Here is a 25,860-nt window from a genome sequence, read left to right as displayed (position 1 = left end):
CAATCATTTCTTGATAGAGGCCAAAAGGGAGCAGAAGAGATGCTAAGATTAGATAGGATTTTAGTGATGAAACATTTCCTGGGATTTACAAAGCACAGCTCAAGAGCTGTGATTAAAGGAATGGCATAAGCTACTATTGACAAATGTCTATTTTTGACTACTGCTCTCGCTGTTCATCATGTTTGTATGCAGTTTCATCAGTACCTGTATTGTTCAGGGAATAATAAAGCTACTATTAAAACACCTACAATAGCTGAATCTGATCTGCATAATTAAAACATTTGGCACATAAAACATTTGAATGAAAGCAATTCAATAATTTTGAAAATATTTTGAATGAAATAAACTAATACAGTTTTTCAGCACAAAGGCAAACAAAAGGAATGCACAACCATTACAGGTAGTTAGTACATTGCTTTGTTAAAATACATAAAGAATATGTAAAAATACAAATGCATTGCAAATGCTGTATAGCTGCTGACAGCCAACACAGCAGAAAACACAAGACATCTATGTAATATTCACCACTATACTTGTTCCAAACCTGGGGTATACCAGAATATAAATATTTTCTCTGAACTACTCGGAAGTGAAACGCTTGCAAAACTTTTGACATCACTGAATTTCATTAGCAAACAAAATATAGAAGAACTGCAGCGCTTTCCTGAGAACTAGACACGAGTAAATGTAACAGGGAAAAAATAGGCAGAAACAAAAGCTCTAATTAGCAAGTCTGTTTAAAGGAAGGAATTTAGTAGAAAAGCTAGAAAATACATCCAGCTATCCTGTACTTTAACACATTTTAAATATAGAGGTCATCCATGTTTCCTGACTTTTTTCTTGATCTGTGTAGATTGCACATAGGAAAGTAAAATCAATTAAGGTCTAATATCAGTTGTACACAAAAATTTTTTTCAGTTAAATGTGACTGGATTTGGATACATTCAGGTGAAGATTCATGTCTTCTAAATGCTTTATTTTCACCACTGTTTTTAATGTCTCAGTAACATCACTTTTGCCTAAGAGTTAGTTTACTCAAGCTGTTGAGTAAATAGATTTCTCAAGAATTCTGATTTCCACTCTCCCACCCTCCCCCCCCTCCCCCAAATAAATGTTTTCTTTGCTTGACACATCACAATAGATTTGTTTACATTCTGTCTGCATTTCCTCTTATTTGGGAAGGGAAGAACATTTACAAAGACTGGAGAAGGAAGAAAATTTTCAGCAGTCTTACTGGTCACTTCTATATACCTATATTGTAGAATCAAACTAATATTAACTAATAATATTTGTTGCTTTTCCACTTTGAAGGGGAGGGCAGAATATGGACCACTAGAATAAGCCGTAAAGGGATGAGAATACACAAGCTCAAATGTTTGGTTATGTAGTATGCTTTGAGCACACTAGTCACATTTCTTCAAATAATTTAAATTGCATTATAATGACCTTTAAAAAATATCTTTTAAGGCACATTACAACATGAGTAAGGAAACAGACTCAAATTCTTCATTTGAATGGCCTCGTCTGCTGAGTTATAACGGGACATACAAGTACCTCTACTTAGAAGGCAATGTCTCTTACGTGGACTTCTACCATCATCAGCCTTCAGTGGCAGCTGTCTTCATTGTCTCTTACCTCCTCATCTTCCTGCTCTGTATGGTTGGCAATGGAGTAGTCTGCTATACTGTTCTGAGGAGCAAGCATATGCGAACAGTCACAAATCTTTTCATCTTGAACCTGGCTGTCAGCGATTTACTAGTGGGAATCTTCTGCATGCCCACCACCCTACTGGACAACATCACTGCAGGTATGCTGGTTCACACTGCACAGCAAAAAGAGCTCGAAGGGGATTCACCTGTATTTGAGTGCTGACCTCCTTGGGAAACCTGAGAGTTGCTTGTACGTGACAGCGATCCACATATACTATTCTTAATCTCTGTCACTGGCATACAGAATCCAAACTCCACTGAGAAAGATGAGGGCAAATTCAGAGCTCTTATCTTGCATATAGGGCAGAAAGGGTTCAGGTTCACTTTGCAACACATATGGAGACAGCGCACAAAAGTCACCTAATAAAGCACTGGGTCAATGGCCCTGTTTACACACTGCTGTTTCTGAGAGAGTTCAGTTGGCATTTCAAGTCAGTGGAAGTCACAGAAGAGGAAAACAAGCCTCTAACAACCCTCTTAGTAGGGCTGTCCCTGCTAACTTCCACATCCTGCATCTTTAACAAGGGATCACCAGTACTATGTTACATGCCCAGGAAGACTACGCGGGTACTCACAGCAACATGCAGAGAGCAATCCTGTAGCAGTCAATACCCTTTTCTTGTCTGCTGGTCTCTCTTTGCTGTTATGTGAAACCACAAATGCTTGCTCTGCTGCTTCTCAAAATATCAGAAACTCACCTAGGCAACTGGCAGTGCACTTATTTACATAACCTATGCCTTTCTGACCCCCCTACAGTGGCCTGCCAGAGCAAAAGAAAGTATTTGTTCTAGGACAGAAATTTCTTCTTATGCATATGACCACAGTGCTGCAATGAGACAGTAAAAATTTCAATTACCTGTTTCTTTCCAGGATGGCCATTTGGGAGCATGGTTTGCAAGATGAGTGGGATGGTCCAAGGAATCTCTGTCTCTGCTTCCATCTTCACTCTGGTTGCAATTGCTGTAGACAGGTAAGATGATGTGGAGATGATGAACTGTCATTTTCATCTCCCCTATGCCACCTGACAACACCGAGGCAGATTAATTCACGTAATACCACAACATATTAGACAGATGCAGTTTTAATGGGGCAGCCTTATGAACACAGTCATCTCAGAAGTGCATCCACAGTAATTGCCCTTCTGCCAGTATCTCTTAAAAATCACACAGCTGGGCTGTGCCTGACTGTGTAGAGTTGGTTAGTCCCCTAGTTAAGCTAGATAGCAGAAGCAGTGGTGCCTGCCATAGTTAACTGAAGGACCAGCAGGTTGATACAGACACATGATCAAGAGATCATCTTACACCAACTTTCTTCTAGATTGTTTTCCTTTTCCTCAACACAGTTCTTAAATGGAGCAATTACACACAACTCCACTGGTAATGCAGGATAAGACAATTCCATCTGTACCTTTTTAAAAAAATACACAATTTTAACAATACATAATTTTATACCTGTGTATAAGTTTATGTTTACCTCTCTAAGCAATCTCTAAATGGCTTCTCCACATACATTCCTGGATGCCTTTGCTGCAGGTTTCGATGCATCGTTTATCCGTTTAAGCAGAAGTTGACCACCTCAACCGCTATCATCATTGTAACAGTCATCTGGATTCTGGCCATTGCAATCATGTGTCCTTCAGCAGTCATGCTGCAGGTACAAGAAGAGAAGCATATAAGAGTAATCCTTGGCTATGGCAATGAAACTCGCCCTGTATATTGGTGCCGGGAGAACTGGCCTAACCCAGGAATGAGAAGGATCTATACAACAGTCCTGTTTGCTAATATCTACCTTGCTCCCTTGTCACTCATTGTTATTATGTATGCTAGGATAGGCATTGCTCTCTTCAATACAGCAGTGCCTACAGTGGGAAAGCACAGCCAGGAGCAGCGACACACTGTGTCTAAGAAGAAACAAAAAGTCATCAAAATGCTCGTTATTGTGGCTTTGCTTTTCACCCTGTCCTGGCTTCCATTGTGGACTCTGATGATGCTCTCAGACTATGCCAACCTGTCAAATATCCAGCTGCAGATCATCAACATTTATATCTACCCTTTTGCCCACTGGCTGGCATTTTTCAACAGCAGTATCAACCCCATTATCTATGGTTTCTTTAATGAAAACTTTCGCAGAGGCTTTCAGGCAGCCTTCAAATTTCAGCTCTGCTCTAAGGACATCATTCACAGGGAGGTCTACTCCCAGCGAGGCCAAAGCAATGCCATTTTGCCAGTTGCCAACTACCAAACACCCCAGGATCAAGCTTGTCAAGATGTCAAGGCAGAGAGAAAGCCAATTAGGAAAGGAAATTGGATGAATAACCAGCAGGATTTTAAGATGGAGAATCTTGAAGAGCCTTAGAACAACAGGATGAAATAAAGCATGTTATGTACTCTCTAAAAGATGTCCAACAGAATTTCTTTACTGGGTTGTGGAATTCAAGCTCTGTAAGGTATTTCTATTTCTAAGAAAAGAAATAATGTCGAGACATTTCTGTTTAGGAAATATGTAACTTGCAAAATATTTAAGCATTTGACACAAGGAAGAAGCAACGTTAATCCTTCTCCATCATCAGTTTAAACCAGGGACAAACTCTCCAGGGTGAGTGATGACCCACTGCTCTTGCACTGGACTAGAGCAAAGTCCTGATTGCAATGGGATTACCTCCCCTTTATCGCGAATTAAAAGAAAAAGAGGACTACAGTTATATACCCCAATACAATGATATCTGACACTGATGCAAATTGTCTTTCTGAATTTCCTGGAATGGCTGAAATAGGGCTGTGTGTACAATATTTGTGGTAACAATTCAGCATGTAAGGCTGGCTGTTATAACACTTAGAATCTTCTTGCAATATCAGGCAACAAAACTAACACAGCTGTCTGCAGTGGCCATCTGGACTACCATGCCAGGTACAGAAGGGAACCACGAAACTCACCAGGGTCCTCTGTGCACACACCCTCTCCTGGAGGGCTTTGACTGCCAGGACTCAGAGCAGCTCTGAGGCATCCCTTCCCACTGGTTATTCCAGAGAGAGGCTCCCAGACAGCACTATGGAAATGTCAAAGCACATACTGAGCTGCTTTTACAGTGACGCTCCTGAGATGGGCCCCTACTGCCTCACACTCCTTCCCTGGGACTGGTCATAGGCTCCATGGACCAGGCACTAAGCCTGCTCTGCAGGTCAACTTCCTTGCCTGAGTCCAAGCCTGACTCATCACCACAAACTTGTCTGATGGTCTGAATCCTCAGCTAAACCTGGCTTCGCATCCATCCCTGGTGAGGAGCTTGCCCTGCAACAAGCCTCATCTTCATGGGGAGCAGACAGCACTTGGAGCATTTTAAGGGAATCATCTGGTCTGGATATTTTTGTTTTCTGTTGTTTTAAGAGATAAATGTATCTATAAACCAATACATCTGCAAGTGAGATTTATATAAAGTCCACTACTAAAAGCCTGACTAATCCAACAAACTCATTTCATGATTAACATACTGCATTTCTCTGTTCAGCAGTGGGTTCTTGGTACTACGCTTTTGGGTGCTTCAAGTGAAGCATAAACTTGTCCCTGGAACTTAGTCCGTTACTCTCTTAAATGCTGGAAATACAGTCTGAATATCTGAACTTCACTCACCAGTTTGTAGACCTTCATGTACTTGTACTTCTGCCTGATAATCTCGAATGCCAATCACTTCCTATCAAATGGCAAAAGCAAGCACTGTTAGTCACATCCTCTTTATTCCCTTTTCTGGTTGTTCCTCTCTTGTTAATTCTGTGATATCAATTGTTCTTGGAGTTAAAAAAAAAATAAAAATAAAGTAAGAATTTGTGAAATAAAGGATGAAAGAATGGCTTCTGGAACAATTTGGGTGTGGCTTTTTTGTTTCTTGGATGATTTCTTTTTTGGTGTCTAGATCACCTAAAAGGACTTAAAGAGATTAAAGCAAGAGATAACACCTTTAGGACCTGTCAGCACTTATAAAGAGCAACTGTGGAAGCATCTCAGACTGGTTCTCAAGTTTAATCAGGCACACAATTTAGCACAAAGAACAGCCTTCACAGAACTGCTACCAGGTTAAAACATCACCATGCCTTGTCCTGCGAGAGTCTCTGGGAATCAGTTACCAGTTAGGGTCATTCCTTAGTGAGTAGGAGGCATCCTTGCTCATCAAATTGCAGTCTTCCTGCAGGTAAACTGGAGTACCTTTCAGATTTACAGAGGCAAGGAAAACTGAGAACTTTTCAAGCTGTATTGCCCCAAACTTTGTACCTTTCTGAGCTACCAGAAAAAAAGGAAAACATTCACTGAATAACAGGGTGGGGAAAATTCCAGTAACAACTGATTTTGCAGGCTTGTGGGTGCTGGGTTTTTTTTTTTTTTTATTAATAAGCATTGTACCTAGACTTGGATTTTTAAAGGTCTGATCAAATAAGAATCACTGATCCAGCTGTACACTGTTGAAAACTCCATCATAAAAAGTTTTTGGATCCTTAGGTATCCCACAGCTCCTGCATCTCTTCCATCCCTTGAAGCGAGTGATGTTAGATGCTTTTCTTCCTCCACAAAAATAGACAGGATGTTAAGAGTCTTTCATAGATGGGAAGTTTCAAAGATCTTAGCTTTTAAGATCTGTGAAAATCTTGCAGTTTTCGCGGGGCAGAGATATATATAAGAGGCAGAAAGCTAAGATAAGTCTAAATAAATGCACAGATACCACATTACATTCCAATGTGCAGCCCAGGTGGGTGAAAGCAGGAACAGTGTGGTAAAGCTCAGTTTGCCAAAAATGAGATAAGTCAGTGCTTTTGAACCTGATGGATTACAGCTCTCCCATTGGTAGTGACTCACTTCTACTGGGATATTAGCTGCAAAATGAAGACAGAGTGAAGAATGAACAGCAAGAAATAATGCAGAAGATAATGCAGGTAACCAAGCACCAAGAGACTAGTATTAATAAGCACGAAGGAAGGAATCGCTTCTGGAAGAAGCATTTTTGGAGAGTGAAGACATTCAGCAGACATTAATATTTACAGAAGGCAAAACAAACAGCTTAAAAACATGAAAGAGGCATAAAAGGTGAAGCTGAAAGCATCAGGAAAACTGAAGTAGTGACATATGTAATAGGGCCTCCCATTGCAGCCTCTGTCATAAATGCAGTGAAATTTCTGTTTAAATACACAAAAAGCGGAAAAGGCAGGAAAGACTTCAAAAAGCATTTAGGCAAGTGGGGAGATGAAGGTAGCTAGACAAGTGGATTTTTCAATGCTCTATGCAAGTGAAAGAAAATAGATCCTGCCTAAATCTTTTTAGTTTCCCTTTCAAGTATGAAAGCATAAGCAGTGTTTATGAATCTCAAGAACTCAGGATTCAAATCAGTCCATCTGTAGCATTTCTTTTCTTCCCCACATATCTTTGAGAATTATTTACTTTGCTGTTGTTACAGCTCCCCAGTATTCACATGCAAAATTGATAGATTAACTGCTAGCTTTGATTAGTAAAAACTAAGTAAGACCAAGCCATATTTGCTACTTCAAACCTAATTGATTCTTCATTACCCACTAACTCAGAAAAATAACACTTTTTAATTTTAGAGATCAGAGGGCACAGTTTGTTGTTATACAATAAATCACATCTGAAGTACTCAACTCCATCAAGAACACTGAGGATGCCCTGTCACATGCGAACTTTACCAAAAAAATAGTTCAAGTCAAATTATTTGCACCTCTTAAGTAGGCTGTTCTACAATTGCCAGATGGAGCAGGTAGCTCACTAAAGGAGAAGCAAGCATCTTGCAACTCTTCCCTGTGGCTTATTCCCAAATTGTTGCTCTACAACTGTGCTCTTCCGGATTTTCAGATGGGGACTGCCACAGTCAAGACCCTTAAAAAAAAAAAACAAATAAAAAACTTAAAGGTCTGCCTTCTCCAAGAACTGAGGAAAGCCTTCAGAAAAGTAATTTTGCTCTTATCTAGAAGACAGGGCTTACAGGTATTCAGAACCCAGTATCTGCTAGCAAACATTTCTGGCTATTAGATTATTAAGAAATCATATCTTCAGCCACATACACTAGGAGATGCCACATAGAAATAATTCTCTAGTCTTCCCTTTAGTACCACACAGGGATATGTTTTTTTCCCCCCATTAAGGAAATAATGAATATCTCATCTCCCTGGGCACACATTTCCAAAGCTTTCAACACCCTGGCTCCTCAGCTCAAAGGTTCAGACTGCATTTTTTTTTTTTTTTTTTTTCTTCTCTATTTTCTTCAGTTTTTACCTGTAAATGTTTCATGCTGTATTAGAAATGCTCTTCCATTCTATACTCTACTGCCTGTCTTCATGGAAAGCCTAATAAACAAAATGCCACAAAGCTGGTACTGATGGCTTTCTTTAGCTTAGGAAGTACAGTTGTACTCAGATTGATGGCAGAATCCTGCTGATAGAGTGACTAGTGCCTTTCACCCAGGGGACTGCCAAAGCATCAGACTTCAGCAGACACTACAAGTAGCAATCCACATACTCCTTGCCACTTGTTTTATGTATGCCTGCTCATCTGTTTGCTCAGCAGCACCATCGCTTAAAACAAAGAAAAAACATGTAGAGATGCGGAGGGAAGATTACAGAGCATAAGGAACTAACAGGATCTTTACAGGAAGATAAATTATTTCCAGTCCTTCAAGAAAAAGCTTCATGACAGTGGAAAATACTCAGCAAACACTTGCTTAGGAAACATCATTTGCTATAGAAACAGAAGCACAGATTGCAGCAAGCACACAGCTGACACAGAGGGAAAGAAAGTAAAACTACAACAATGAAGGTCCTACATCATGCAGCAGGCATTTTCCAACAGTACTGAAACGCTTTCTTCTCTCTCCATACTTGTTTTTTTTGCCACTTTTTGCAAAAATGTCCCCCAAACCGAGTCTAAGACTGAAATATTACAAACACATACCCTATACTTCCAGATATTGCTGTCTGCAGTGACTTCCAGGCCTCAGGAATTACTGTGACTACCAGAATGACTACCAGAACAACTACCCATTCTCCTATCACTGCAGACCTCTGGGTCTGAGCTGCCTCTTTAAATGGAAGTCAGCTGCCTAGTTCTTCTCCCTCTCCATATTCTCACCAGCAGCTTTCTTATGAGAACTTATATTCACTTGGTATCCTCTTCTATATAAACCCTTGTCATAAAACTGATATTCAACATTTGTCTGTACTCTAAGCATAGATTAAATCCTGCCCTTTCAAGCTTATCAAAACCTCTGGCATGTTAATCTCACTATCATTGTTCCACCATTTCTTTATGATTTGAGGTCAAACTGAGCAAGTCAATTCCTCTCTACCTTACTAATTGCTCATAAAAAGTAAACTCTTCCAGAAATCCTGGGTTCGATTACTCCTCACAGTTAGTAACAGCTGCAGTTTAGGATTGAACATCCTAGAAGATGCCTCTGAACCCTGTCTCCCTGATGAAGAAACCTATTTTGTTCTACTTGGGTCAGCATTCAGTCAAAAAAAAAAAAAAAAAACCACAGCTTGACAGGTATGCTCCAGAGAGGGAGGTTGCCCCAGCATCCTCTCCTGTTCAAGCTAAGCAAGACCAATTCCTTTAATCTATCTTCGTAGGAAAGGTGCTCCAGCTCTGACAGTCTTCACACGGCAGTCCTCTGGACCTATTCCAACAGCTCTACATCTTCTGCTGGAGGCCCCAGTCCTGGATGTAGTACTCCAAGTGAGGCCACACAAGCAGAGTAGAGGGGAACAGCCACCTTCCTTGCTCTCCTGCCACCCCCTCTGTTCATATAGCCCAGGATATATTTGGCCTTCTGAACCAGAAGCACATACTGCTGGCTCATGTTCAGCTTTTCATCCACCAAGACCTTCAAGTTTTCCTCCGCAGTGCTGCTGTCAAGCACTTCTCCAACTTGATACACATACACAGGAACCAAACCAAGGGCAAGGCTTCATTGAACCTCATTAGCTTTTTGTGAGCCTACTTTTCTAGTCTGTGTGGGCCTCACTACATGGCATCCCTTCCTTCCATTGCGTCTACACACAACTAAATGTCAACACGCAACTAAGTTTTGTTTTCCTAACTGAAATGTACAAGCGCTACTTTCAGTGACCGTTAAACAATACAAGCTTCATTGAAAGCGCCTAACTTCTAAAAAGAAATATATCCCATGGAGGTCTGGCTTCATAAGTTGCCTTTATTGATTTTTAAAACCCTTTATAAAAAACACCTCAAGAAGTTTTCAAAGTCCACAGTGTGTGCAGTTGTCACACAATTCCTGCAGAGAAGGCAAAGAGCTACATCAGTTAAGCTACCAAAACAATATTCAAGTCAAAGATGCAGTGAGAAATTACTAAAAAAAAAAAAATAAAATAAAATAATAATAATAATAATAAAATAAAACTGCTATTTGCAGTACAGACTTGTTTGAATTCAACATCATGGAAAATCTTGTGCCTTAAGTTAAGTTTTTCCCTTACAATCAACATGCTATATTTACAAGTTATAAAGACCTAGATGTTCTCTTTTTTGGGGTGATGGAGTAGCTGGACAGAGAATTTAACCTATTAAAAAATAAATACCAAGTAGTTACTCATTATAGTCAGTTACCAGCCTCATAACATGTGCAAATTCACATCAAAATGTCTTGTCAGAAAAGGATCTCACTTGTGCATGTGCAAACAGCATTGCATCAATGCAAAATGGATCTTCTCATTTGAGCTCTGACTGCAAGTAAAACCCATTAACCAACACTAGTCATATTTGTAGCCACTTCATTTCAGTAGCCAACCAGCAAAGGCTCAGCAGGACAAACTGTCAGCTATGTCCTATTACTATATGAGTAGGTCTAAGACCAAACACTAATGAGCTGTTTGTTGAGACCTGCTCTGACTCATTTTGCTTGCTGTTTCAAGATCTGACTTTTTTCATTGGAGCAAATAGGAATCTAGCAGCAGTAAGTCAAAGACATTCAAAAAGAATGAACAAAAAAGCAGCAAGCCTTACATCTGTGATATGGAGTTACTAATAAACACATGGTACATTATACACTACCCATGCAAATAATCCATATTTCACTTAAAGCACTTTTTGCCAAATGCAGATATGACAAAACAGCTATGAGCTTTATATGCTGAAGTCCAAGCAGACTAGAAATGCTACAAATTTATTATACATATTTCAAACATAAAACAGGAAGGTGATGGATAATAATCCTCTAAATACTGAACTCACTATCCAAAAACACAAATCCATTTTAAGGAAAGAAAGTCAGACTGGCTTAAAATAATTGGCTTGCTATAACATGTACTAAACAAGTAGAAGAAAAACAAAGGCAACTAATGTAAACCACAAGGTAGGAGCTGTGGAAATTCAGGCAAGAGGTCAGACAACACAAGGAAATACCTCTAAATTCAAAACGAATGGAGGTATCAGATAAGCTAGAATCCTAGTCCCATACTAGATAGGAACAGAAGATCTGTCAGGAGAAAGGAAATTTTTCAAAAAACATCTCTACACTCTAATTGAGAATGAAAATTATTTACAGTCTTCAAATTAAAGCTACTACTAATTGATAGTTGCCAAAGCTTTACCTTCCAAAGCAACAGATCTTTATATGAGTCTTAGAAAAAGGTGAAACTTTCTGAATTGAGAATGGCATTGCTTGATTACACATCACAGAAGTAGAGCAGGATCCACACTGCAGCTTGAAAAGGACAGTGTACCTGAAAAGGCTCTGTTAAAGAAGAGCAATGCTGTGGATAGCTGGAGTTTCAAAGGCAGTAGCTACTAAGGGACTGAGAGAGCAACAGGCTCCATCACAGTCTCTGAACTCATTATAGGAAATTGTTCTCTAAATTAGCTCAGCTATGTCACCATGGCACACTCATACCCAGCAAATCTACTCCTCAAATGAAGCCTAGTCCTGCCAATTTTGTTCAGGTCTTACTTTGGTCATGATTTTATTTTAAATTTCTTTTATTTTCTCTTGCTTTTCAAGTCATTTTTATGTCACTTACTACTTTACAGCTCTAATGATTCTTGGAAGTCTGAGCACTGTTAGCATCACCAAAGAAAGGAGACTGGTCTACACAGTAAGAGACACCTTCATATACCTTCAGCCAGCAACCCAGGCACCAGAGTGGTCAAGAACAGGACTGAAATAGTAATGAATTCATTTCTTTGCAATTCTTTGTCTTTTTCAGCAGCGAGGAGGTGGCAAAGTTGGCTCTGCACACAAATCAGCCACCTCCTTGAGTCATCTGTCCTGTGCACATTTCTGTCACACTGCAAGAAGAAACAGCTGTATGTGGCATGGAAACTGCTCACAAGATGCTGGAGCTATTAGCCCCTGATCTCAATAACCCTCTAGCTGTTAGTTAAGCTGGTTTTAAACCTTGACATTGAAGTACCTTACACATCATCTGTATACAATAAGATACCTGTGACAAAAGTAACAAACTTGTGCACAGTACTGCATACAGACAATCTTCCCTTGAAAACAATCTAGTACTAGCTATTACAGAAAGCAGTCAGAACTTCTCTTTTTTCTTTTCCCAACTAGCTGTCAGAGAAAAAGGTACCATCAGAAATAGAGCAGCCCACTTGCTGTTCTCTGCCATCAACTAATTTTCTCAGCTGCAACCCACCCCACATGCAAAATGATACAACATCCTCAGGCAGTTTTAAGAACTCCAAATGAGCAGAAAAACCAACCACAGCGAAAACAAAAGGCACTTCCAGAGAGCAAAAGGGAAATTTCGTTATATAAATGAAGTAAAAATGGAGTAAAAAAATCCCGAGTAAAAAAATCCCAAGTATTTTCATGCAAAGTACTTGCCTTTGATTTTTATTATGGTGATAATGATTAGTGGACACAGGCCATAATGACTTTCAGTGACAGAATTTAGCTCTGATTAACAAACATTTCCAGCCAACATGATGCCTAGAATTCTTACAAGGAGCTGACAAAAGGCCTACCTGCCCAGCCAGTGCCTCAGACTGGGAACAGTGTCACTGGGGAATGTTACCAAGTACCAGATTTGCCTCCAGCTCCCCAGCATCACACAATCTTAGAAGTTTGCTCTGCTTTACTTGAGCTGCTCCAGCGAGCCTGCTTCTCTACAGTTGGCAGGCCATGTCCAGCCCAGCTCAAATTAAGGGAGCTAAAATACAAATTAAGTTACAGAGTGTCTACTTCCACAGTAAGACACTGGACCAAAGGATTTCTGTGGCCATAAAAATTTCTTAGTATATGCAATTACTGTCTTTAACAAAATAAGAAGTGTGGGAAGCTTTGGATAAGATGTTTTATCTTGAACTAAATCAAGATTTTAATGTGTTTACCAGATTACAAAAATTCAGAGGCTCTTACTCAGTGGAAAATATCCTCCAATCAGCTTGGTCCACGACTGCATTATCAGTCTCAAGATCTTAAAAATATTTGCAGTGACAACCAAGTTTCCCTTCTTTTCCTATTTGACAAAAAAATTAAAATACCAGCTAGCACACAAAAACAGCTATTTATACTTTCAAAATACTCCAAACATCAGAAAACTGTGAAAAGCCCTGAAGCACAACTCTGATATTCAGTGACTGATCTCTAAGTCAGAAAATTTCCCTCGGTGAATTAATACCTCTTCCTCTAATCATATTTGACTCATTTTCTTGTAGCTTATGCAGATATTGCAATATTTAGGGTGCACAAACAGGCTGATTTTTTAGCACCAACTCCAGAAACACAATTCAGGTCTCCTTGTCAAACTGCTTGTTATCATCTGGTTTTCTCAATGAGAAATGAAGATACAGCTAATGGCAGCTTAGAGATTAAGTCAGTGTGATTGAAAGAACAAATATTCATGTACTCATCTTTGTGATCTGTTGGGCTGAATTTAGAAATTTGAGTTCTTATTACAAACAAATGAGAACTTAAAATAGAAAACAAAGGCTGAAGTGGTGCATGAAAGCACCAGAATTTTAAAACTGATTTTTTTTTCCTCCCTCAATGATTATCAATTCAGACTTCTAGGCTAACAAAGCTAAACTTTCAATGATTTTCAGTCCTGTCCAGAAAAATAACGCACCACACAGATGGTGCATTCTAAATTTATGTTTTTAGAAAACATTTGGAGACAGTATAGAAGAAATAAACACCAGCTCATATTTCAGGCTGTAAATAGCTGCAAGAAATAAACAAGTGTCCAAAGATGACACAGCCTTCACAGTGACAGTGGCTCAGATAATCTCTGAATGAGAAAGTATCAAGCAGCTTGAACAGAGTACACAGAGCATTTAAGTCTCCTGTGTTCTTAAATGTCATGCTGACCCTTATCCTCAAAGAAGAGCATCCCAATCCAATGGAGCTGAATTACGCACTCTTCCGCTACTTTTCCTTCTAACTACAGCCAGACTTGCAAACAGAAAATCTCATTTGAGTAAATGGGTACCATTAGACAGATGTCATGATATTCCTTGTGAAATAAAATGCTATATTCTTTTAACCAAGTTCTGCTAGCACAACACTAGGTAAGACCCCAAGTACAAATGAAGGCATGGTGCAGAATTGCAGCATGATCAGTTCTATTGTAGTGACAAATCAGCTTAATTGTTCACAACTAGAAAAGTTTTAATCTAGGCGTAACACAGTGTTGCCTTCACTTTAAGAAGTATGTTGAGAAACAGACTAACTGGTTGTGAACAAAGTACACCCATTTCATCCATGATAATTTTACCTGACAAAGTAAAGACTTTCAAGCACGAGCATCTTTACAAAACAGTAAAGCTTCAACAGTTACCTACACTTTTAAACTGGACAAATGCGGAGTTTAAACAGTGATGGTTGCTTATTCTGCTGCATGCTTGCAGAAAAAAAAAAAAAAAAAAAAAAAGAAAAAAAAAGAAAAGCTTCATTTTGTGAAGTGATCATGGCAGACTTCAAGCACTGCCCCTGTTCTCATATATATATATATATATATATATATATATATACACACACAAAATCTGTATATATATATATACACAAAATACTTTAACTGTTCTGTCTCCAATTTTTCAGAGTGCTGGAAGATCACCCACGGTAGGCCAGGCTAGTCAGACCTCATTGCGTCAGTGAGCATAACCAGACACGGCACACTAACATGTTCAAAGATGCCTTGGGAATAGTGTTGTATTCTCATCTGCAATTACAGAATTGCAAAGAATTAGACACGACCTATGCATTTTCTCCTAGTACTAGCACAAAGGAAGGAATGTATGACACTGGACTTGTGACTGGATACTCACAGCTTACCAGCTGGCTGTAAAGTATCCCATTTTCTTCCACAGAAACCACATGCCTGTGACTTCACTGCCCACATCGCACTGTGCTATTGACATCCGGTAAACAGTGATCTTATGAAATAAAGTGGAAAAGACAGAAGTACTTTTCACAAAAAGAAATGAAGGTACTGGAACTATAAATATATTTTAGCATGCTTTATCAGTATCTAGTTTATCATCAGTCTGCTGTCCTCCTTTTTAAAACACTTGGAGACCAGCTAATTCCTGCCTTAAATCTACACAAACCAGAGAAGTCATGTCAGATATGAAATAGATTCCATACAGACTTCTGAAGAGTAGAACACCTTGCTGCTAAGGTTATCTGGAAGCCTAAAACTGAGTCCATCCACTTGTGACACAGCAGCAATCTGAAAAGAGATAATTGCAGAGCAGGCCAGTTCCCTTTTGGAGGCAGCAAGTTTTCTCCTTCGTTAACAGTATAGAAATACACCATTAACAACAGTTGTATATTTGACTGAATCCACAACATAAGTAAAAATATGTTTGTCCCGTAAGGACAAAAACAGAGTTATCAAAAGGAGCTTTGCTTTGTAGTTTTTTTTTTTTTTTGGAAGGTTCACATCATCACTGAAGGCTGGTTTAAAGAAATCCTTCAGCTTTATGTCAAAAAAACCACAAAATACAATGCACTTTGCTACTATCCAGACATAACAGCAGATGCTAAGCTTCTAAGCAACAGTTAAGGCCTCCCACATGGAGCTTTAGGAAAAGCTTTTAATCATGTCACAGATGCATCCTTCTGTAGCAAATCAGGATAAATTTCTGAGAAGAACTGAAATTCTTATGTTTCTACTGTTACAAGACAAAGTTCCTAACAGACAGGATTACATGACTCAGCACATGAGAATTCCTCTTTTTTTTTTTTTAAAGCAAGCAACACAGGAAATAAAAGATACTGCCTTGCCAGGCTTAAGATCGGGAGAAAAACATGCTGTCTTCCCCTTCCGTTCTCACGCACTGGTATATTTACAGATGGAAAGGCTGAATATTGTTTCCAATTGATCTTCAAAATACTTTTAGAGTCTTGCCAGTGGTTGCACAACTCTGCATTGCCAAACAATACGGACCAAAGAGTAAAGACAAGGACATAGAAAGACACGAACGGGCAAACCATAATGCTCTTCTCAGGTAAGAGGAGATGCCATCAACTCTAAAACTAGCTCTCAAGGCACCTTGCACCAGGGCACTCCTCTTCAAAGTGAGCCTTAGGAAACCAGCTGTACAGGCAGGAAATGGTGCTGTACCCACTGCAGTAGTGGGAGGCAGAGTGTCACACTATCAGGACACGAGTGGGGGAACACCGCAATTTCTGGTGATAACTGCCACTGCTCATATTATATTATCATGACACAGAAAAAGCACAGAGGAATTTTAGGAAGATTGAGAAACCTTGCCTTACAAACATGACATAAGCACACCCTTCCCTAGGGGTCCCTAGAGCTGCCACCACACTTAAGATCACACAGACTCCTGTTTGGAACCAGACCCACATTGTTTTGGATGAGAATTGTTTGTCTCTGCCAGAGTTGCTTTGCTGACTCCCACATAGACACAACCCATACTTGATGGCTGGGGCCACAAACTACCACAGGAAGTTCAATACTCCTGTTCCCACCACCTTGAATTTTTCCTCACTGTTCAGTACTCCCTACAGAGTCAGGCTGGGAGGTTATACAGACATGGGTCTGTATACAGCATATTCTCCTCCTCAGGCCACTTTTATCAGCTAGCACATTGCCTGCACATGGCAGAAGTTACCAATGGCCCCTTCCTTGCAAAGGTAAAAACCACACGACCTAGCAAACTGCACAAACTCAGAAAGCCATGTTAACAAAGAGTACTAAAGGAGTCAATTCCTTCACTACTCTGTGGGAGTCTTAAAAATTTGTCACGCAGATGGTGGACAAATAAGAGTGTAAATACAGTTAGTAAAACAAAGAATCTGGTAATGAGAAGTATGCCAAAACATGTTAACAGTGCAACTGTAGTTCAGAATTGCGTGCTATGACACTAGAGTTATCTCAAGCCTTCAATAGTTAACACTGTAATATTAAACAAATGGAATATAATCTTTCACAACGATTGTAGCTAGGGCGTCACATTCCTCACCCCATGCACGACAGGCAGGCAAGCAGAGACAATGCGCTCCAAATCCCAGCTCTTCAGGCTACCTGCATTCATCTGAGCCAGCAATTCACACAGCAACCCACTTCATTTCCTTGAACTGACAGATCCATGGAACAGGGGCTCTTTTCAAGCCTATGGACATGAGACACGCAGTGCCTATGTGATGTGTCTCAAATATAAGAATATACAGAAAGGGCATTGATCTCAGTTGGAAACATAATTACCCTCCCACTGCCAGGGAAGTGGCTTCTGCAACACAGCCAACTGCCCTGCTGTACTGAGGTAATCTGCAGGTGTTTCTGTAATGACAGCCAGAGTTGAACAGCAGGACTGATACCTTCTGTAGTGCCTTCTCAGGCATTTCAGACAAATTCATTTGCAGAGAGTAAGCAAGCATATAAATCAACATAGTTTTAGTAAGCCTCCTTCCTTAACCTGCAAATTAAATACATATTGTGGTTGATTTTGTTTTTGCTACTTTCTTGAAAAAATGATGTAAATATTTACCTCATAAGATGCCTCAGAAAAAGTCTATACTTTGAATAATTCAATTTTCATTGGCTCCAAATGCATGCTAATGGTTTTGTGCTCCTTTGGGCATAGTAGCCCCAAGGTTCAGACATTAGTGAAATGTTGTTTTCCTTTTTCAACACGCAGCATTTTAAAGAAATAAAGTCCTTTCACAATGTATTTTTCAGACTGATGGATATAATACTTCAATTTTCCTAATGGCATACTGCATTAGACCTTAAAGTAACAGCTTAAGGAGCTTAAGGCAGAAACATTAGCAGGCTTGATTTTCAGACAACTTAATGAGAGATAGCTTTACTCAGAAGAATCTATGATGATGCTCTCAACAGCAAAATTACTACATCTATAAATCTCACTTCAGGCAGCAGTGGCTGGTGAGTATTTAGGTTTGAGAGAACATAATATGGGAGGCAGCAGGAGGACTTTTCCCTGTTCTGTTCAGTAGCAATGACCTCCAAAATAGGAGCTGCTGCCGCAGCTCATCTAGATAATGACAGTTTCTAGGACAAGTTTATCTTGAACTCATCTATTTAAGATTTCAAGGCTAAAGCCATCAGCTTTCCTTCAGTGGAAGACTGAAACAATTCCCCATCCTCACTTTAAAATACCATTGTGACTTAACAGCTCCAACCTACACTCAGCTGCTACTCCATAGCATCTAAAGCACTAGAAGTCAATCTTTCTTCTCACCCAAATTAATAGTGGGAAGGTTTTCTGGTTGAGCCTCAGGCTTATTTCAACATCAGAGACGGACTTTGGCATATTCTGTCAATAAACAGAGCAAGTAGTTGCCAAAGAGTGACTTTCCCATAACAAAAATAAAGTTTCCTGGATTAGTTCATAAATAAGCTTATGTACCTGGCTACTGCAAAGCCTTCTCCCTCCTGACACATGGATCCAGATGCATAAAGTCTCTACAGATCAATTAAACAACGAAATGATTAAGGGCAAAGGAAAAAGAAATACTCCCTTAACCCATAAGCAGTTCTTTTTACTTGCATATCAACATCACAGTTTGAAGCAATACCTGTTACAAGGTCTATATTACCACCTTTATTTTCACACACTTCAGGCAAAAGGCTTTAGGTGTGAGCAAAGCTCCGACAAATAACAGGCGCTCAGTGCACAAGATGTTCTTCCCACCACTTTTGCTGGATTTGTATAAAGTCAAAAAATGAGCAAAGGTTGTAAGGACAACCCCTAGTACTTCAACATAGTCTTCCTTTATATATGCCACCTCTTACTATCACAAATCAGAGTTTTCTCTGTCACACTCTGAGCACAGAGTAGTTCCCCTTAATGTATTTTTTTCCTGATAGTCAGTTTTACTTTTTTTCCCCACTGTTACAGAATCTGCTTTTAATACTGATGCATCCATTTTTCTTGCCAGCTTTCTGATAGCATGAGAACACCCCAGCCCACTGGCCCATAATCACTGTTTCACATTAACAAAATTACATTATCAAAGCACACTGGTAGCAGTATTGGATTTACGCACTTATTTCAGTCTCCAGAGGAAAATGCCTGTGTTTTACTCTCTAGAGAATTAGTTACTATTTTTTTAGCAGTTCAGATAGAGCATATCCACATACCCTCTAACTGGCTGCCCCCCACAGTTGCAAATGCTGCCTGTGTGATCACTGGACAGCTGCAAAATTGGCACATCTTGCACAGCATCAGATACAGACTGCAGCAAAGCTACATTTTTCATCCCAATCAGCTTCTGCCTTCTGTAAGGACAAGACACGCTGTTCTTGTTCCTGCAGAACGCTCTCACTGTTCCTCCCTTGCTGTTTTAGGGACAGCTTCAGAACTTTCTCTTACCCAAAGGAAGAAAAAGCCAAGTTTGGCAAAGTTGCTTTCAAATAATTTCAGCTTTTTCTCTCTATGGCTTGCTTTATCACTTGGATTTATAGTATTTTTTTTAATTAAAAATATTCTCAGGGTTTTTTGGTTTTTTTTGTTTGTTTGTTTTAATATAAGCTACATCAGGTTCTTGTGCTCTCAAGCACCAACACACACACATTATTGACCATTCATCAGTTTCTTAAAGGAATTGCATGAGGTCTTCAAGGTAGTATCTTGAAAGATGACTTAAAAGTAAGTGTTAATTCCAGAAAACAGATCATCACTTGGTTTCCAGTATCTCAGCTGAAACAGTAATCATCACAGCATCTACTATGCTCATTCCCATACAGCAGATATTTAATGTAGAGTGCAAAAGCTAAGAGGAATCTGACAGCTATCCAAGAACACAGACTTCCCTCTCCTCCACTTGCTCAATTAAAATTGAAAAGTTATCAGGGAAAAATATGATTCAGTGCATCTTAGTTGATAGTTGCCAGGAGCATAAATTGCAAGAAGTATTTTCCTCTAAGAAAAAAATGCACATGGCACCCCAGCACTGACCAAAGCTGATTTGCAACTATCAGATATCTTCCATATTAGCTTGCACATTTTGTCCTACCATGGCAACAGCTACCCTTCAACAACCATCAGTACCCTAGTAGTCTCAGGCAGACCTCCCTAATGGCACAGGAACAGAGGTCAATATATGTATTTCCCAGCATATTTCACTTCATTTTACTGCATCAGCAGATGCATAGAAGAGCATCCCTTAAGCAAATGCTGGCAACCTGGAGCTTTGGATGCAGAGAGAGAAAACACAGCTGCATCACTGCTTATGTCAGGACTGGCTCTGGTGGTAGACAAAAGCACCATCAGATAGTCCTGCTCTGATCCCTTCACCCTGGTGAAACATCCCAGTCTCTGAAAAGAGAAGCATAAAGGACAAGTCTAGAACAACTCAATTCAACAGGAGAGGGCTCATTTCTCAGAAAAAGCTGAGGATGAGAAGCACACCACAGCAGGATAAGAGTACATCTTGCCACGCCATCCAGTTTACAACCAAGACTGTCCCAGTGCCCCATGTAATCTGTAATGGGGGAGGAGGAAGAGAAGAAACAGCTGACTGCAGGCAACTGCAGTAAATGCAACTTGACTGCGTCATGTATTAAGCCCTCAAATGCCCCCTTTCCTGGGAGAAAGAAAATACACATTCTAGGATTTCCAAGTATTCCCCAAAGAAAACTGTCTCACATGGATGCTAAGCATGACAATGGGAAATCCTGAAAAATCCAATTTAATGGTAGTAACAGTCCTACAAGTTATCCTCATTATAGAGTTACGAAGATTTAAATATAAGATTTATTCACTTCATTCCCTGTAGAATTTTACTAGCAGCTGTGGAAAACTTTGTGGAAAAAATATGCAGTTAGGAAAAAAAATGCAATCCAGTGATACAAAAAAAAAAAAAAATATTTCTAGGGAATCTGCTATGCTTAAGAGCACATCAGTAACCACCCCAGCTCACAATTAAAGAAGTACAACTTCCATTCTAAAGTGTGGTCTGCTGGAGGTTACTGCTCAATTGCTTTGCTTGACTCTTGAAAGACTTCCATACAGTACAAAAAAAAAAAAAATGAACTGGTGGGTACTGGGTTTGAAAAGTGCAATTCAGAATTGCAAATCAAAGAACATTTGAACACTGAGGAAGTTGCTTAAGTCCACTGTTTTGTAGCAGAAATTTTTTTACTTTTTTTTTTTTTTTTAAACTTCCCAGCAAACCATTCTTCCCAATTCTCTAACACAGATAGACCCGAAATCCACCTCTCACATAGATGCAATGTACTAAAGAAGCCTGCATAGTGGAAAGTATATCAGATAGATTTGATTTTCCTGTGAAACCGCCCATCACTATTTTCTACCCCATAGCTGTTATTCAACTTATTTATTTCCAGCAGAACTTCCTGCAAAAATACCAGCAATATCTGCACAGATCCAGATCTGCATCCTTCTGCTTAGATGCAAGCATTATCCTCTGCAACAGCTATATGGTGGCAGGAAATCTTGAGTCAAGATATAAGATCTTAAGATGCAAGAAAGCACTGCTATCTTTTGACTCAGCTTCTCCATTGAAAAGCAATCCCCAGATGAACCCAGCAGGGAAGAAACAAGTTCCCACTCTTGTCCTCAATGGAAAAAAGTCAAAAGGGGAAGAAGCACATCTGTACAACACCTACAGCTCAGGAAGAGCATAAACATCAAGCTGACTGCAAAGGCATACCATGGAAAGCGCACACTGCACAGAATCCCTAAGAGAGAAGGGAGCCTTGCTGATATCTTGCAGAACAAGTGTCAGCATACCATCATACTCATTAGCTGGAGCCCATGGTATCCGAGATGCACATTTATCATTTGCTATGCCAAATGAGAAGCAATGTCTTTTGTTGATTACAGGTGTTTTAAGTCTTACTTCCTAACTTCAGTATTTCTCACTTTCTCATTTACAAGATCAGTTTCAGGATCAACAAATTTTAAGAAATAATAAACTCTGAAATACTTCACAGTATCAATGACTATACTGAAGTCACGGGACTACTGCCATGAAACTAGAGTTGGGCAGTGCTCTCTGGGTTGTTTCTGAATGCTTTGGTGTAGATGGAGGAGGGACACAGCACCAGGGCAAGTAGAGAAAGGGCTTAACAAAAAATCCTTCCTTTCCTTTTCCACCCGTGAAGGATAGCGAAAAGCAATTATGCCATCTGCTTCCTTTCAGCAGGAAGAACAATTGCAAATAGAAAAGCAGTGCCAAGAGACTGGTGGGATGCAATTGATGATTTTAATGAGACAGCTAGGTTTGCTATTTTCTTATTAGAGCCCCAACTGCACAATATAACAGAGTTTCATGGCACCCATTTTCATTCTTTTCATCTTTTGTTCTTTTCTTTCCTCATAAGTCTCAAACTGTAGGATCTAATTTTTGCAACTAAGTGTCTACAATACTTTGGTCTCACAAGCATTGAAATAACTCTACTAGCACTCTGCTACTTGCTGCACACCAATTGATTCTTGGGAGGACCCAAACAGTAGACCACTTCTGTTTGGGATGATTCACAACAACCTAAAATAATTTCACTTCTCTGCAGCCCAAAACCAATTTCTCATGGACAGAACCTAAACTAACATAAGGCAATCATTCCAGTCAGCACTTGATATTAAGAATTCCCCTACTATCTCAACTGCTATTGAAAAACCTCACAGTAACCTCAACAACAGCCCAGTGATCTGTGTCTTTGATGGAAAACTTTATCCTATATGACACAGTTCTGTCACCCGATTTTTTTTCCTCATGGTGTCACAGAAACACAGAAATGAATACAGTTTCCTAGACCTAGCATTCCTGAACACAGCTGCTAAAGCCAAGTCTAACCCGAGTTGACTAAACCACAGGTCTGTGTTAAAACTAGCACTAGTCAATCACTTCACCCAGCACCAGCACTCATTTTCTTTCATTAACTCCAAGGCAGTCCAACAAATAATGGTACTCTTCTGTCTCATCTCTTCCCAGAGGTAAGCCCCAAATCCTTCCCAAACTTTAACTCCAACTGTTTTCCAATTACCGGTGCTTGCATCAAGTCCAGCTTAGTCACTCAGACTGGGTCACTAAGACCCAGTTTGTGAGTCATCCCTGTAAGATTTGAAAAAAATAAGCAAAGAACCTGGGCTCCTGCTGTGATAAACTCTCAACCCTACCCTCAGACTCTTTCACACAATTAGTGACCCATATCACAGCAAATCAGAAGGCAGTTACGTCTGATTGAACAGGCGTACAGTCTACCTGGATGTCTTGCAAGTCCCACCTCCATCAGACCATAATCCTAATCTCAGCCTTCACCCTTCCCTGCTGCTCAATATTTGTACTTGCATCAAAACCAACACACCTCCTTGCCAGCAGCATGAGATATCTGAAGGTTCAGCCAGCAGGGTCTGCCTTTCACAGAGGTTTGGCTGGAAGACTCACAGTACAGTGGGTAGCAACCTGTGGTGTATGCCTGTTAATGAGGGGCATCTCAGGGAGAGACTGAAATGTCTAACAAAGTAAGGAAAGAGAGGGCTTCCAATGCCTGGTTGTACATAAGAATTTTTTACCTGATTTAAGAAGGTATCACACAATGCAACTATCATCACTGGGGAGGGAGGTAGTGTCAAGCTACCATTAGTTTCACCAGGACCCTTCCAATAACCCCTTTCATGACCTACGCTGCTGAATTTGATTAAAAAAAAAAAAACAACACAAAAAAAAACATCAAGAAACCAGAAAAAAAAAATAAATCACTATGTGAAAAATGGTGCAAAGCAGATTCCATGTCAGACTCAAAAGGACTTCGCAGAACTGAAGAGCTGGAAAAACATAAGTAAAATTCCTACTTTGCCCCAGTAGCTAAAACCCCATTATAAACATGTACAGAGATATGGAATGCTGCCAAAATAGGCACATTGAGCAAACACAAAGAGAAAGCAAACTCCTGCTGTTACAAAAGCAAGTATTATTGATATTGAGAACAAAGATTGCTTCCTAATGCACTGGAGAGATAGCTCTGTGAATGTTACTTAACTTTAACTCCTAAGTTTTTATCTCACATGAAATATTTAAAAAGTTCTAAAGTCATTTTGCCATTGAAAGTTTTACCACTCAGTGTGAAATTCCATTCCAGACAGGAATTAGTTAGGAACACTGCTGTCCAAATTCTGTTATCAACTAATCCTTCACCCATAAAAAAATCAGTTTCTATTGAAATGCAAAGAACAGTGCAGGTGATTTCATTACTTTGCAGTTTCTCCACCAGGTTTCTTTCAAAGCAGCTCTAAGGTCTTTAAATGAGACTCCAGGCAACAGTTTGGAACATGATGTACCATATCACTAGCTTTATAACAATTTCTAGGCTTTTTTTTTTTTCCTTCAATACTTAGCCTGTAGGCAGGGAAGTTCAAAGGCTGAGAAACTCAAAACAGAAGCTGTGATGCAAGTTAAAAGTTAAAGGAAGAGGTGAGCAATGCTACTTGGGGTGGTAGTAACATCCCAGTGAACATGCCTGGAGGTTGATCAGCTTATGTAAACAATCTCAACTCCATTAAAACAATATTACAACTAACAACTAACTACCAGGAACAAAGTGGATCCCTCTATTTCTGAAACACAGAAGTCTCTATAGATAGATACTACTAACACAACTACAGATTTATTAACCTAATGAATTCAGCATACTTTGCTATATAACTACTTGCATTGTATTAATCACAAATTTACTTCACCATGCACAAGTACTGTCTCTGGTAAAAGATGAAAAACACACAGGGCTACCTGCCTCCTTATGCCTGCAAGTGTTCTAAACCACTGGGGTTTGATTTCTGTGAGGTTGGTCACAGACTGCAACAATAAGCCCAATCCAGGCATTTTCCTCTTTCTGCAGAGACAGCTCAGACAGGGAACTTCTGCCATTAGGCAGTAATGGAACAAAATCTTTCTCAGTAACACTGACAGTGATGATGTACACCTTTACAGTGGATGCAATTTAACAAACATCCCAGCTTTCTGTGTTTTGGTCCTTTGTCTGAAACGTGCAAGAAGACCACAGAGCCGAGCAAAAAGTAAAAGGAAAATACCTCTGACAAAAATCTAACTACATGGATTAAAGGAGGAAAACCTGGAAAAGAAATACTTCAAAAACATGACAAAGAAAGGTTTCAAGACATTTCATGAGACAGAAATAACATTATGTCTTGCTAGTTCATGCTAACTCTATGTCAAACGTGTCTGACAAGTTTAAATGCTGAACAGCCACAGATGCATCCAAATTCCGGGCAGCAAAATTTTCAGTGCATTTCCAATGCAAAATTGAAGCTACCTTTCCATTTTGAGAAGCAATGTTTATGATTACCTCCCCAGAAATTCTGGGCAAGTCATCACATAAATTGATGCAGTTAAGCAACGGGCTATATATGTCATTCCAGCCCACCTGCTAACAGGAAGGATTAACTAAACGAAATGCCTGTAAAATCAACGAGTTACTTGCATCTATTTCCTACGAGGACTTCTCTACAGTTGGAAGTCTTCACTCACATTGAGTTAGAGATTTAATCACTACATTGTGATTAAATTAACTATTATACTCAAGTAGTTCTTCACTTCTCACAAAAGATGATGGTGCAAAGGTCTGCAAACAAAGGTGAAGATTGTAAAAAAAAAAAAAAAAAAAAAAAGCACAATGATCAGACCCTGGATACATTTAGCATCGCATTTTTT

At 39.6% G+C, this 25,860-nt stretch overlaps 1 protein-coding gene and 1 long non-coding RNA gene across 4 annotated transcripts in view; one reads left to right on the top strand and one right to left on the bottom strand.

The window, feature by feature from the left end:
* LOC128080731 (uncharacterized) overlaps positions 1-25,860 on the bottom strand; it is a 51,596-nt gene that overhangs the window by 11,729 nt on the left and 14,007 nt on the right. For 2 of the 3 annotated variants that reach the window (XR_008206859.1, XR_008206858.1), the window contains exons 1-2: positions 2,285-2,392; positions 1,555-1,689 (exon numbers count right to left, since the gene is read on the bottom strand). This is a non-coding gene — a long non-coding RNA (uncharacterized LOC128080731). Of the gene's footprint in view, positions 1-1,554; positions 1,690-2,284; positions 2,393-2,565; positions 2,670-3,218; positions 3,357-5,336; positions 5,398-25,860 lie in introns of those variants that run through there. The other variant, XR_008206860.1, reaches the window with a different exon arrangement.
* On the top strand, positions 1,426-4,437 carry NPFFR2 (neuropeptide FF receptor 2). The gene is made up of 3 exons (XM_052683240.1): positions 1,426-1,807; positions 2,580-2,679; positions 3,242-4,437. Exons 1-3 carry the CDS (start codon positions 1,480-1,482, stop codon positions 4,062-4,064), a joined length of 1,251 nt encoding a protein of 416 aa, XP_052539200.1. The 5' UTR covers positions 1,426-1,479; the 3' UTR covers positions 4,065-4,437.

Source organism: Tympanuchus pallidicinctus, unplaced genomic scaffold, assembly GCF_026119805.1.
Source record: "Tympanuchus pallidicinctus isolate F22 unplaced genomic scaffold, pur_lepc_1.0 scaffold2, whole genome shotgun sequence".
NCBI lineage: Eukaryota > Metazoa > Chordata > Aves > Galliformes > Phasianidae > Tympanuchus > Tympanuchus pallidicinctus.
The sequence above is the reverse complement of the archived record's forward strand: the minus strand, read 5'-3'. Positions and strand labels throughout refer to the sequence as shown.